Genomic DNA, 15513 nt, shown 5'->3' with positions numbered 1-15513 from the left:
GCAGTAATATTGAAGTTGTGTAGAAGACTGTAAATACCAAAACAATATATATTGTACTTTTTAAACATGTTAGAATCAAACTGAGTGTGCAGCAATCTGGTGTGCTTCCCTCCCTCCCACCAGTTATATACTGTTAGTACTTTATCAATGGACTTGTCAAATGAAGGATGAAACATGTATGATTTTTGCTGAAGCAATAAAATTAAGGTCACATTTTAAATCCTATTTGTTTTAAAGTATTTAAGCAAGTGGTCTCTAAGCACTTTATTAAGGAGAATCTTAACTTTTAATTAAGCCAACTTGTCATATCCACATACGTTTCATCACACAGCATCACCCAAGTTCATAGATCACCCCATTTTTCTCACAACAGATCAAGAGGTTACCAAACGACATTTAGAATCTACGGCACTAATTTTTGTTATTTATCTGTCTGATTGATTGGTTTTGTTAGCCCCAACTCCTGCTCCTAGACAGAGTTCTCCATCTAAATCCTCGACATCTCATACCAGTGACGCTGCTGCAGATGACCTCTTTGAAGAGGGCTTCGAAAGTCCAAGCAAAAGCGAAGAGCAAGAAGCAGTAAGTAACCCAGCTCCCGTTTATTGAGATATTCACTCATTTATTTTGGCTGAACCGTTAGATAGATTTGTACTTTAAAATTTTAAGAGAAATCTGCATGTTTAAATTTAGAGAACTTGCTCAACCTTCCCACTTTCCCTCTCTTCCCACTGCCACTTAAAGTTCTTTTGCTATTCTCTTGATTATTCACCACTAATAACATTTGTATAGTGTACAGCTTTCTGATCAGCCCTGATGTGTACTAATAAGGCATATTAAAGAAGAGTACATATTACAGAAGAGTAGTGATGGGCGAACCCAACGGTGTTCGGGATCAGCAAGTTTGGCCGAATTTTACGCAAAATTCGGCCGAACCCGAACCGAACTCGAATCTGAACAGGGAATCTCTCCCATGAAGAGATTCCGGGGGCGGAGCTTTGACGTCACCAGCAGGTTGCTAAGGATGCCAAGGTGAACATTTCCTGGATTCCATGGAATCCAGGAAGTGATCACCTCGGCGTCCTTAGCAACCTGCCGGTGACGTCAAAGCTCCGAATGCCGAACACGACCCCAAACTTTGCCCAAAGTTTGGAAAAATTTTGTGTTCGTGTTCAGCATATCGAACACCGCAAAATTCGGTACGGACCCAAATTGTGCGGGTTCAGTTCGCCCATCACTACAGAAGAGTTAAAACTGAAGTCATTATGCCATAGCAAAATGCCAGTTAATACAGTTTATTGGAGTATTTCTTCTTTTTATTGGTTTCTATTAAACTGGACTTTCTTGGTTCAGTTCTCTTGCTACCTCTTAAAAGAGATAAGATTCAAGAAGCATAGGAAGAGGGTAATATGAAAGGATAGAGTGTCTCTTTAAATGTATGGGTCCTGGCTGGTAAAAACAAAAAGATATACAGTGCTATCTCAGTACTCATTGGTTCCAGGAGGTGCAGTGAATACTAAGAACAAGTGCCAAACAAACAATGATTTCTTTTTCCAACCAGAAAGGAATTCCTGTCTGTCCTTCCTCCTATGTCAGCGACCTTCCAGCATGGCTAACTTCCTATCCATCCTCTATGGCTATCCTCTGCTTACTTGCTTTTACAATATCCTTTCCAACATGGCTGACTTCCTGTCCATGGCCATCCACCTCTTCGTATCACAGTGTAGCAAACAAACAATGGATATTCAATTCATTTTTACATCAAAATGCACTGAGCACCAAATTCAACGAGTTTTGAAGCAGTCGAGTACTGAGGTACCATTGTATGGGCAAAAAAAAGGGATAGGCAAATTAAGAAGCATGCAAAACGTTGTACCCTTACATGGTGACATTTTGAGTTTATTCTTGCCTAAATTGGGCTATGAAATCTGGCATAAATCTGGGTGACCACCGCTGGCAGCAAAAATCTTATATCTTTCCTATCATTAAATAGTTGTCATTTTCTGGTGTCTTCCTGTGTTCTGCAATCCAGATTATCTATCTATTGAGCAAAACGTAAAATCCGCACCACTACCTAGACCAGGGGAAGGCAAAGTTGGCTCTTCTATGACTTGTGGGCTTCAACTTCCAGAATTCCCGAGCCTATCATGCCAGCTCAGGAATTCTGGGAGTTAAAGTCCACATGTCATAGAAGAGCCAACTTTGCCTACCCCTGACCTAAACCTCATCACAGTTTTCTTAAGTAGAAAGGAAAGTAGGATTTGAATGAACAATGAAGTATTTCAATTACACAGGGAAAGTTTTGGGTGACCTCTGTAGGGCTTAATACTCTCTTAATACTTCTCTTCCTTGTGTGCTTGAAGAAGGAAATGAATTAGTTGGAAGCCAAACTTAGCTTGCATTCATTAAGAATGTATTAGAAGTTGAAAAGGGCTCAGGAAAAGGGGGTACATATAATTACAAACTAATTTAACATCAAAAAAATGGGAGATGATTTTAAAAATATACATTATGTTTATATAAAATAATGTAACAAATTAGAATAACAAAACAACAGAGGGACTGTTCAAAACTCCATTTATTTAATTATATTTTTTTTGTCTACAAATTAATTTTCCCTTAATAGCCATCTGCCTTTAGTAGTTTTACTTTATTTGAGCAGTATAGGATATGTGATTCCTTGCTCAACAGTAGTAACTGTGAGAGGGATCTAGGAGTCCTAGTGGACAACCATTTAAATATGAGTCATCAGTATGCAGCAGCTGCCAAAAAAGCCAACACTGTTCTGGGCTACATTAAGCGAGGGATTGAATCAAGATCACATAAAGTGTTAATACCAGATTATAATGCCATGGAATACTACATTCAGTTTTGGTCACCACGATGCAAAAAGGATGTTGGAACTATAGAAAGAGTGCAGAGAAGAGCCACAAAGATGATTAGGGGACTGGAGGCTAAAGCATATGAAGAATGGTTGCAGGAACTGGGTATGTCTAGTTTAATGAAAAGATGGACAAGGGGAAACATGATAGTAGTGTTCCAACATCTCAGGGGTTGCCACAAAAAAGAGGGAGTCAACCTATTCTCTAAAGCACCTGAGGGTAGAACAAGACACAATGGATGGAAACTAATCAAGGAGAGAAGCAACTTAGAACTAAGGAGAAATTTCCTGACAGTTAGAACCATTAATCTGGGGAACAGCTTGCCTCCAGAAGTTGTGAATGCTTCAACACTGGAAGTTCTTAAGAAGATGTTGGATAACCATTTGTCCACAAACATGGACTGAAATAAAACATTACTTGTAAATTGGTTTTATATTCAGGATAGCAGTTTCTATTTTTTAAAAAAGAAGTATCTTATTTTAAACTTTTTTTTTACCGTAATTCCCATTGACTTTCTACATTTGGGGAGGGATTTCCCTGGGAGAACTTTTGGTCATGATTCTGATTCTCGAGGTTTTCCCCATCCATGCTTTAAAAAAAATAGTGCACATTTTCCTGGCAATATGATCACGAGGACTGAGGTATTAAGTTTGGCCTTTCAAACCACAGTGGGTAAATTCTGACGAAGTGCATTGATGGCATGAAAATAACCTCTGATGTTGTTTTCCTTTCTGCTGTTGAAAAAAAAGGTGTTATGTTCTTATATTTTAGCCTGATGGATCTCAGGCCTCATCCAACAGTGATCCATTTGGTGAACCTATTGGTGATACTGTAAGTCCACAGGGCGATAGCTAGATAGCGCAGGTTGGGGTAGGTATCTGTCCTTCTCTCTGTCTCTTTCACTCACTTACTTTTCAGCCATTCCCTTTCACTATTGCCTGCCTCCATTTTCTTGGATGCTATATGTGCAGAATTTCATTTTTTTTTCCACTTCACTATTTCTCATGCCATAATTCCATTTGCAGGTGATGTCAAAATTTTGGCTTTTGAAGTTATAGTATAATAGAAAGGGGAATATGCATTAAAGTGAAACTGGAGATTGTGATCATTAACCTAGCAGGAAATCGTGCATTTGTTACTGCCAATCTCCAATTTCTGGTATTCATGATGAGTTATAAATATTCTATACATTTTATCAACTGTTGGTTAAAATGACATAATCAAAATTGAAATATGCCTTTCCACTCCATAATGTATCAATAATATCTTTTAAAAATTACTAATAGTTTGATTCAAAATTGTTACTGACTAGTGATGGGCGAACCCAGCGGTGTTCATGTTCAGCCAGTTTGGACGAACTTTACGCAAAATTCAGCCGAACCCGAACCGAACCCGATTGGGGAATCCCACCAAGAGATTCCGGGGGCGGAGCTTTGATGTTATGTATACCGGCAGGTTGCTAAGGACGCCAAGGTGATCACTTCCTGGATTCCATGGAATCCAGGAAGTGATCACCTTGGCATCCTTAGCAACCTGCCAGTGACGTCAAAGCTTCGAACGCCGAATGTGACCCCAAACTTTGCCCGAAGTTTAAAAAAAATTGGGTTCGTATTCAGCATACCGAACACTGCAAAATTTGGTACGGACCCGAATTGTGCGGGTTCGGTTCGCCCATTACTATTACTGACATATATTTATATATAGGTTGTTAATTCATGTAACAGTCTTGCTATCATTCCCAACTATTGTTTCGTTATACATTTTCCATTACCAAATTTAAGGTGACATTTGTTGTAATCATTAATGGCTCACTTTGCATGTTGATAGACCTTTTTAAAAACTGACTGTGGCTATTTTTATACTGGCATGTGTTTTGTCTGAATGATTGTAAAAGTGCAGTGCTTGTGAGTGCTGAACATACCCATCTAATTTCAATTCTACTATTGCCATATTAAAAATATACTTCATACATGGTAAATTGAACAAGATTAAACGTGGTGTGATTTACTATTCCTCTCTCTGTATAAAACATCTGAAGCAAATCTGTAAAAATAAAGGAATTATTTTTAGTGCATAAAGTATAGTGATTTCCAGACTTAAACGGGGTTAGTAGGGTGGGGTTATTGCAAATGGGTTTTACCAATCACAATATATGAGTACACCAGGCTATCCTAACCAGCATATTGTTGAACTTTAGCCTTGAACTTTATTAATTAAAGACCACAGCCGTTCAGGCTGAACAGGAAGGAAAAAAAAAGGAAAAATAACAATGATTCAAGTCAGCTTGTATTTCATTGTTCTGATGAAAATGCAACCCACATCTAAACCATTTTAATCCCATTTTTGTTGCTTTGCACAATCATTAATAACCCTGTCAGCCTATCACTTTTCTCTGTTTTTAAATAGTACAGTGCCAATGCCAACAATGACTATTTATATTGCTATAATCAACCAAGTGAGCAAATTTGCTTTTGTCTACGATGGCATGACTGATTTTAATTTTTCCCACTGTTGAATTATCTGAACTATTACCTTTCTCTCTCTCTCTCTGGCTGTTAATTGTAACAACAATAATAACATCAATAATAGACAAAAATATCTTTAAAAACCATGAGCAAAGATTTATTTTGCTATTTTTAATTCTGGCCTCTGAATGTGGAAGAAGAATTTTAGTCTTTCCATTTTGAAATAACGTCAGTGGAGAAATCTATTTTGAAAGGTTTTTTTTTCTTTTTTTAATATTAAATTGTAAATTTGGAGGTCACAAATGTTTTATTATTGTTTTGTTTATTTATTTATTTATTTTTGCAATTTATAAACCACCCAGCTCCTTCTAGACTTTACATTCTTGTGAGTGGATTCCCGCTCTCAGAATTGCTCTACTAGTGAAATTATGAAAGCAATGAACTGCCTTCTCCTTACATCCTCCAATAAAGATCTTGCTTGGAGTTTTTGGATTTTTTTAATACAGGGAGGAATACATGAAGAAATACTTCTTCTTGTATTGCTTATATTGGATATTGATTCCTTCGGTCTAGGAAAGGACTATCTCTTCATGTAAAGGGGACTCTAGATCAGAGGTCTCCAACCTTGGCAACTTTAAGACTTGTGGACTTCTACTCCCAGAATTCCTCAGCCAGCCAAGCTTGAATTTTGGGAGTTGAAGTCTAAAAGTCTTAGAGTTGCCAAGGTTGGAAATCCCTGATCTAGATCAAACTATCCTAGCAAGTCTACTTATACTCTAGAATGAACTGCCATTTCCAGAATGAACTGCCAATCTAGATTTGCTCCAAATTGTTGTTTGCGATGTTTAGACCCTTTCTTTTTTTTACCTGATAATCCTTGATTTCAGGAACTTTCAATGTTATAAACATTTCTTTTTCTTCTTTTTTTTCAATTCTTTTTTCTTTGGTAAAAGATTTCTTTAAAGTCTTTGGATTTTGTTAGTAATTGAGTACCTTATCAATTTTCAGTTCCTAGATTATTTTATTCTTCTCTGCTTAACAGACTTCAAGAAAAGTTTTCCAACTTGAAATCCACAGCTATGCTTTTTAAAGACTTCTCACAGCAAATCTGGAATCTGCTGATAAATGAATTTTTTTACCTTGATTTATTTTTCAAGGCAAAAACTGAGAACATTATCAGAGTACCTGCATTGAAATTGCAAGAGCTCCTTCTTGGATAACTATCACTTTCTAATTCAAATTGAGATACAGTGGTACCTCATGATACGAACCCCTCGTCTTACGAACAACCCGAGATATGAACCCGGGGTTCAGAAAAATTTTGCCTCTTCTTATGAACTTTTTTCTTCTTACGAACCTCCGCCGCCGCCGAGAAGCCCCGCCGCCCGGCTGTCACCTTTTAAAACAGCCGGGGGGCTTCCCAACGTCCTACTAAACCCGAACGCCAAACCCGGGGCTTCCCAGCAGCCTCCCGAACCCTGAACCTGGAAGTTCGGCAAAAGTTCGGGGTTCGGGAGGCTGCTGGGAAGCCCCGCAGCCCGGTTGTCACCTTTTAAAACAGCCGGGAGGCTTCCCGGCAGCCTCCTGAACCCCAACGCCAAACCCTCCACACACTTCGCCCTGAATGCCTCCTGGCTCAAGCCGGCAGCAGCAGACCGCCTTTGGGTTTTCGGCTCAGGGGGGAGCAGGAGGACCTTCCTAACTCCCTCCCCCCGAGCCGAAAACCAAAAGGCAGTCTGCTGCCACCCGCTTGAGCCACGATGACAGGCAGGACGTGGAGGAATGGGAAGCTCAAACGCCGGCGGCTTCAGCTTCCCATTCCTCCATGCACTTAGCCCTGCCTGGCTCAAGCGGGCGGCAGCAGACCGCCTTTGGGTTTTCGGCTCAGGAGGAGGGAGTTAGGAAGGTCCTCCTGCTCCCCCCCGAGCCGAAAACCCAAAGGTGGTCTGCCGCCGATATTTTCTTGTTTCCTCTAAAATTATTTCTGCATATTTTATAGCCATCATAAAAATATGCCATATTTTTCTTTTTTGTCTATCAAGCCAGAGAAAGAGTCTTATAATATGGGACATTTTCATGTTTCATTTTCAGGTTTAAGGCCATAATTAGCCTTCCTCCTCAATATTTTCTCATTTAGCTATTGCTAAAATTTCTACAGGGCAGAGGGAAAAAAAGATAAAATCTGTGATGCTAGGCCTGCTTTTTTCTTACTGAAAGGAGACTTGTCACCTGTAGGAGTAAACCTAGCCTTTTTACTTTACTCAGCCTTGTAAACAACCTGTTAAAGAAGTTGTACTAGTCAAATATAGTTAATCATAAAAGTAACACTGTTCCAAACTTTCAAAATTCTCCACTCTGTCTTCCCTTCAGAAAGAAGCTTTAGCGATTCTAGTGCGTTTTCCTCTCTGTCTCTGCAACTTCTCCAAATGCCCACTCCTGCATCTATAAAAATACGTTATTAATCACTACATAAAGAAAGACCCCCTTTACCACCAAAAGATAAGAAAGGGCTGCCACACCTCTCAGTTCCTCTTGTATCAAGCTCTTTAGAAAAATACAGAATGTAAAAAGATTCTTTTTTTGTTAGCACAGAAGTGCTATTCCTTTGAGCTTCCTTATCTGCTATTAAATATTTATGCAGGGCTTTCCTTCTGAGTGGGTGATCAGGAAATAGAAGGCTTATTTTCTCAGCTTGTTTTGAGCTTTTTGATCAACCAGGCAGAAGGAGAACCTTCCTCTAAATCTGCTGCATAAAGATGGAAAAACAATGCTTTGGAAAACTTTTAATTCATAGTACAATTTTTTTTCCTGCCATTCCTGTCATATTAGGAAGAAAAATCTATTTATTGTATGATATACTTCTCCTTTATCTTAATAGAGTAGTGGTACAAGCAGATCAGTTACATTACATCCATTAATCATTTTAAGTTGCTTAAGTAAAATTTCCTTAGAAGAATAATATGGAATGCAATATGTTTACTAGTTTGAAAGCCAACCCATATAAAAGTTTTGAATTATCCTTTGGAGGCTCTTAATCTTAGGAAAACATGGAGGGACACAGAACATTAAAAAAAAATAAGACATGCTTCTTATTTCTGCCAAATAAACATGACAATGGAAATCGGCAACAATCACAATAGCAGATATTCCTTAGGAAATTTGTTTAATACAAAAGCTATGAAGAATATTAAATTTCAACATAAAAATCAACTGATATTCTGGAATAATTTTCCATGCTCAATTTTGTTTAATATTTTCCTCCAGTGTCTTATCTGAATCTGCATTTACTGTTACACAGATCTACTGAACAAATTGGTTAGTATTAATATGTTTTTTTTATATTTTATACCAATTTTTACTTATGGAAAATTGTAATTTTGCACATTGTAAAAATGTCAAACATAATTACAGTGTCGTTTCCTAATTTTTTTATTATTTATTTTTAATAACATTTTCCAAAATGATGATCTACTAGAAGCATCTTCTGTTAGAACATATTATTTCCATCTATACATTAGCATTCTTCATCAACATTCTGAACAATAACATTTGACAGTTCTTACATGATTTTCACACTTATGAATCAAGAACTGTTTTCAGTTGATTCTTTTATAAGGGGCTATAGAAAATGGCAAAATCTTTGTTCCAGGGCAGGGATTTCCAATTATTTTCAAGTTATCGAATCTGTTAGTTAAAAAGAAATCTTTCTGGACTCCTTATCAAGAGACAAAATGTTAATAAAAGAATATTGATTGGATTTAAGTGAACATTTCCTTTCTTTAGTCTATCATGGAACACAGTCAAGTTCTCCTAGAATACTCAAGTTCAAATCATTGTCTAAAATCTTCTTTTAGTCTATCCCAGAAAAGTGTAGAAGACTACTTAATGACGCAAAATCTGATTAATAAGAATATCTTGTCCCTTATTTTAAAAAGTATATGAAATGCAAAATTTGCTGCCCTTTTGCCTACTCACAGGTTGTTTAGATTACAGTCTAAAAATCAAAGTACAGTGATACCTTGTCTTACAAACTTAATTGGTTCCAGGATGAGGTTCTTAAGGTGAAAAGTTTGTAAGACGAAACAATGTTTCCCATAGGAATCAATGGAAAAGCGATTAATGCATGCAAGCCCAAAATTCACCCCTTTTGCCAGCTGAAACGCCAATTTTTGCGCTGCTGGGATTCCCTTTAGGCTCCCCTCCATGGGAATCCCCACTTCCGGACTTCCGTTGCCAGCGAAGCGCCCGTTTTTGCACTGCTGGGATTCCCCTGCAGCATCGCAAAAACACAGAGGTCCGGAGGTTGGGTTTCCCATGGCATAAAAACAGGTGCTTCGTTGGCAATGGAAGTCCGGAGGCGGGGCATCCCAGTGGCAGTGGTGGGTTTCTAAGGTGAAAATAGTTTGTAAGAAGAGGCAAAAAAATCTTAAACCCCGGGTTTGTATCTCGAAAAGTTTGTATGACGAGGCGTTTGTAAGACTAGGTATCACTGTACTGTACATGTTTACCCAAGATGAAAAGTAATATTTTACCATTAATAGAGATTCTTAAAGAGTAAGCAAATGGGATTTACAGTACAAAACTATGCAAAAAAAAGTGTATTTGCATTACATTAAGAGGGAAAAAAATCAAATGCCAGATAAAGTCTAAAAAAAATGTGAGTAAGTTTTAAGTTCTCCAGAATCATTGCTTCTATGAACAAATTACTAAAACCTGATGGGAATCAAAAAACGTAACTGTTGTATATTAAAAAGCTTGATACCTTCTTGGTATCTTTGAACTTTTGGACTTTTCCATAATTCCAAACTGAGCAAAGCTCTAGCAATTATGGAAGCTCCAATCTAATACATCTAGAATTAGGTTCTCTGCACTGCACTAAACTTTCAAAAAAATACTGACTAGTTTATTGTGATGATTTACCAAATTGCGTATTGCTGCTTTTCATGTTCATTAAACCGTCTTCACATTGCTTGACATTTGCATAATCAATATTTGCCAACATTTGTAATGCATTTCATCTATCATAGTTTGGAAACATCAGAATTAAAATTATTAAAGTTTTGAATTTATGTTATATTTTGGAATTCTAAAAACATACCTATTCCATTTTTATTGTGGTGTTTTTTACTCTGTTTCAATTATTATCTGCCCAAAGTTATGTCTATGAGATAGGCCAACTATTAAACAAATAAACAAACAAACAAATAGTCATCCTTGTTTTAGACATCATTCTGAACTCAGTAAATGAATCGTGCTTGTACTGAAAATGTGGGGAAAATTAGAATGGAATAATTTTAAATCAGCAATGTATTAGCATGAAACCATATAGTGTAAAATGTTAAATATTATACTGAGAGCGGAAAACCCTTTAACGTAGTTCTTTGCATTCAAATCCCTTTTTTTCATAGCCAAAGAGTGCAATTTCTTCTACATATGCAACTGACTTTTTAACAAATATCAGTAGCGTAGAGTTCTTATTTTCTTTTTATTAAAATTTTCTTTTTTGGATATTGTCATAATTCAAATTATGAGAGAGAGTGAGAGTGAGTGAATGTATGTATATCCCATTCTGGCTGTGTCCTGTGGGTCTAATGTTCACATCCAATGATTAGAAATATCCCTATTCATTTCTTTCTTTCTATTATTTTTAGGAAAGAGAACCACTCTATGCCCAGATCAACAGACCTAAGACCTAAGAAATAGCATTGACCCACACTCGTGGCAATTCAAGTCTCAAATGAAAACTCCAGTTTTGAAAGGCCTTTGGCTCCTGCTACTCTTACTAATATTATTTAGTTATCTCAGCTAATCAAGGATAATCATATCACTGGATTAATTCAACAAACAAGGTGTTTTGCCAATTCTGTTTGGCATAACATTGCTTCCCCCCCCCTTTTTTTTTTTTCTTCAAAATCCTATTTTCCTGGGGGGAGGGAAATGTCATCTGCATTCCTACAACTTTGAACTATCCAAACACCTTTTCTTCTTGTTACCTTTTGTTGTTTCTAGTAGGTGATCCAAATCTATTAGATGACAACTCATTGTTTTTATAATACGGAAACACAGAAAAAGCAAATACATGCTGGTCACCAGTTATTGAGCGACACAACTGCACATTTGAAGATATGGTAACTTTTTTATGGCCATCACAAACTGACCTTTCTGTACTTTCACCCAGTATACCAGCCTGCAACAGCATATATAAAGGAAGAATTCAAGTGTTTCATTCCCCTCGCCCCCAAATTACTTAAAAATTGGTGACAGACACTAGCAGCAGAATGCCTCCTGTGAAAATAATTCTTAACTTGAAATCATGGAATCCCATTCCACCAATCATCAGTTTTGATTGAAAACGTTGCCAAATGGACCTTTTAATTTTCAATACATCAAAGAAGAGATGAAATGCTGCTTTTTCTGTTTTGAATACGACTGCTATAAGTAGAGAAGGACATCAGATCTTTTGATGGAAAAACAAACTGTGCGTTATTTCCTAGGGAACTCTTAAAACAAAGATCAGTAAAGGATATTTTTTATTTCTTTGATACCTTGCTGCTGTGATGCTATGCAGACAAGTGTTTTTTTCCTTCTCTGTGTGCCATTTTTGAAGAGAAAAAAACTGTTTGCCAAATACTTCTACATCTGGATTTGATTGGGTTGGACTTTAATAATAACAGGATGGAGATGGCATGAATTTTGAAATAATGAACTTATTCCGCGATCCAGTGGTTCATCTTTATCACTTTTTGTACATCAGAAAAATTCAAATGGGATTTTTATTTTATAACTTGAAATTTAAAAATAAAAATCTTAACTGTTATAAACTCTTTCAGTGTTTAAGGGGAAATGGCTTTAAAGAGTCCGAATGAAAATTGCCAGGTTTTCTTTTGTTTGTAAATATAAATGTTAGGAGTTTTTTCTTTTCACCATGACATCACACTGTAGGGAAGGTAGTTAAATGATGGTGTTTCGGAAGCGTGGAAACCCCCATTTTGTGGTTCTTGTATCACGTTCGTTTGATTTTGTTTTCACATGCTTATAGTTAGTGGGATAAAGCTGAAGTGCGTTTCCCAGCTACAATTTTGTTGCCTGAAACTAGCTAGGTTGTTGGAGAACACATAATCATACAATCTTGCTTTTATAATGCAACTCTTATCACATGCTTTACATTTTTTGGAGAAAAATCACATTTCATACCCATTTCCTAATTTAATAAAAGCTGTTTACACACCACAGAAGCAAGTTTTTTAAAACTGTTTTTTTTTAATATATTTATGTAAGAAAAGTGCAGTGTTTGGTTTCTATTCTTCGCACATGATTTGCATAAAGAATCTATATATTTTTGCCCTACAGAGAATTGTTATACAGGTCAAATATGTTTTCCTGATGTTCCTATGCAGATTACAATATATTGAACTTTAGTGGTTTAGCACTAAAAAAGAAGAGTTAAATAATTCAAATGATGACTTGTTTCAAGGATTATGCAGATTTTGTTTTTAAAATCAAAATACCAATATGCTTGTGTTTTCTTCTTTGATTATATAGGCCTGGAGTTATATTTCATGCATTTGAATTATTAAAGCATTTTACAAGAATAGATGAAAACTGGTGATTTGGTGATATTGAAACTGAACTTGATATTTCCAGTTGGTTGGGTTTTTTTCAACATAGGTACTGAATCAAAACGTGTGTGAAACAGTCAGTTGAACTATAGGCTTTAATATCGGTGCAGATCTAATGTACTTTTCCAGTCATTTCTTCTCTGTACTTTTTTGGTGTGCAACCTTGTTTCAATAAAAGACTCCATGTGGATTTTTACAGAACATATGATTGGTGATGTGAAAGAGGAACGAAAGAGAATTTGAGTCCAATTAAAGCAGAAAGTAGTTGTGCCCAAAATAAAAATTAACACTTTTGTTAAAGTCAGTTTGTTTTTCTTCATTTCCCCTTCCCCCAGCCTGTTTTTATACAACTCAAAAATCAATTTATTTTGACTTGTTCATTATATATTTGTGAAAGGTGAAGATGGCCTGGGTTGCACAAGCCTTTTCCCAGCCCAAAATATCCATCCATGTTGTGGTCGTTGTCAGCATCTCTGTTGCAAATGTACATCAAAAGAAAAATGCAAAAAAAGCTGTCTCTTTTGTAACATATAAATGTTAGCTTTGTTTGTTTTTTACCTACACAAAAAGAGGACATCATTCAAAAGGACATTTCAACCCTGAAATATTTATGTACTGTATAGTCAATAGTGAAATCTTCCTAAACTTAAGTTTTTATTGAAACACAAACATACAGAATTTGAAATATTCATAGATAATGTAGCATGGTGCGGACTAACAGTTAGTTCATTGATGATGGTTATTATTGTGGTCCAATAACAAATAATATATATGAGAGAGAGAATTACAACTGGTATTAGGAGATCATAAGGAAATTTGCTCTATACCAACTGCAAGTCTTTTCTTGAATTAAGACATCCCATGCTTAATTTATCCATCATTAGATTATTCTTTTCTACCATAATCTAGAAGAAAAACAATACAGAAGCCTGCACTATACAAGTATTGTAGATAGGAAATATATCTACAGGAATCCATTTATCACTAGCACTAAGCTTGTCACTTTAAACTTTAAACCAGGGAATACCATCCCATCCTGTCTGTTTCCAATCGTTTCTTGATTCTTACGTTATTAATGTACTTTGATTCATTGTTGTCATTCAATTGTCTGATGAAATCTATGATTGAACAATGTACTGGGCACCTTCTTTGCAAAGATGTTTACTTTCTACTTTGATTTGTTTGATTTTGTGTTCTCACATGTTTATTTTTTAATAGAAGAAAGATGAAAATGACTGTTTTGCAGTACATTTCTAGATCTACTTTAACTTTACCTCAGAGGAAAACCATTTGTTAACATCTGTTGAACCTCTTCTTTCCCCTTATGTATAATGCATTCATCAGAAGAAATTTTTAGAGATTTTTCCATTGATTTCTGTAAGACACCATGTAGTACTGTTGCAAATAAAAATGTTTAAAATCATGTTTATTCCTTTCTCTTATTCTTAAGAAAGTTGAATATAATAGAAAAATGCAATGCTGGGCATCTCTGTTTCTTTCTCTACAAATATAATGCTGCACCATAATTTGCTTTCCTGAAAAGCTTTCGTTGGAAGTTTATAACCAATTACTTGTGTATTTAATGACCATTTTCATCTTGGATTTTCTTCCAGAAGGCGATAGAGACAGAGAGAAAGAAACAGATACAGATGGTATAGATGGAGAAAGAGATTGAATATTTTGATAAGGCAAATATGATGTTGCAACAAAATTCTCTTCTTTATTAGTTCAGACATTTATTGCTAGCTCCAGGTCCTTCTTGGATAGTTAAAGATGCTTGGGAGATGATTTAAAATTGGGTTGATCCAGTTGTGAACATTTTTTGAATGAAGGCATTTAGTCTGGAAGAAGATTTGGTATATCCTCTCTCAAGAAACCACAATTGGACGCAATACTCCACTATTGTCCAGCCTTGTCATCTTAATTGTCCAGTCTTGTCATCTTAATCACTACCAGATCTTAGTAAGATGTGGAGAATTTTACCTTTGAAGTAAAGAACATTTCGAAGTAATAGCATTTAACCACCTAAGCAGTTTCAATTTCAACAGTTCACTGAAGTCTTCAACAGTTATCAGTGGCAGACAACCTCAAAAGTATTCAGGAAACCATCTGCGTTCCTTAGATGCTTGAGTCGGACCATATTAAGTGGCAGAGATATGTATCAGTCACTAATAAAAAATAATCATAATGATTTTCATATACTTCATAAAAAAATAATTCAATAATTAACTGTTACTTTCTATAATACATAGATTGAAATAAAATCAGCAAGACTACAGAGTTATTCTAAGAATAATGACAAGATTTGAATATGGTGGACAGAAATTATGGTCCTTTTAATTAGTAACTGTAGTACCAATTTTTTGTTTCTGTAAAGCTATGTCTTTGGTGAAAGTGTAGTTTTGTTCCCTTTGTTTGCAAGATGAATTGTGTGAAAACGAGATTATATACATCATATGACTTTTCTATCTTTCCACGAGACAGTGAGAAATAAGGCAAGATATCCTATAGTGATTCACTGATTAGTGGAGACTTTATCTGTGTTCT

General features: G+C 36.0%; 1 protein-coding gene across 10 annotated transcripts in view; it reads left to right on the top strand.

The window, feature by feature from the left end:
- Nucleotides 1-14389, top strand: part of DAB1 (DAB adaptor protein 1) — a 283159-nt gene extending 268770 nt beyond the window's left edge. For 7 of the 10 annotated variants that reach the window (XM_070745995.1, XM_070745996.1, XM_070745994.1 and 4 more), the window contains 2 exons: nucleotides 455-582; nucleotides 10999-14389. In XM_070745995.1, the coding sequence (XP_070602096.1) occupies nucleotides 455-582; nucleotides 10999-11043 (173 nt within the window). In that variant the 3' untranslated portion in view covers nucleotides 11044-14389. Of the gene's footprint in view, nucleotides 1-454; nucleotides 583-8611; nucleotides 8663-10998 lie in introns of all 10 variants that reach the window. The other 3 variants (XM_070746003.1, XM_070745997.1, XM_070746002.1) reach the window with 1 other exon arrangement.
- Nucleotides 14390-15513: the final 1124 nt, after the last annotated feature.

Source organism: Erythrolamprus reginae, chromosome 3, assembly GCF_031021105.1.
Source record: "Erythrolamprus reginae isolate rEryReg1 chromosome 3, rEryReg1.hap1, whole genome shotgun sequence".
In the NCBI taxonomy this organism is placed as follows: Eukaryota; Metazoa; Chordata; class Lepidosauria; order Squamata; family Dipsadidae; genus Erythrolamprus; species Erythrolamprus reginae.
The sequence above is the reverse complement of the archived record's forward strand: the minus strand, read 5'-3'. Positions and strand labels throughout refer to the sequence as shown.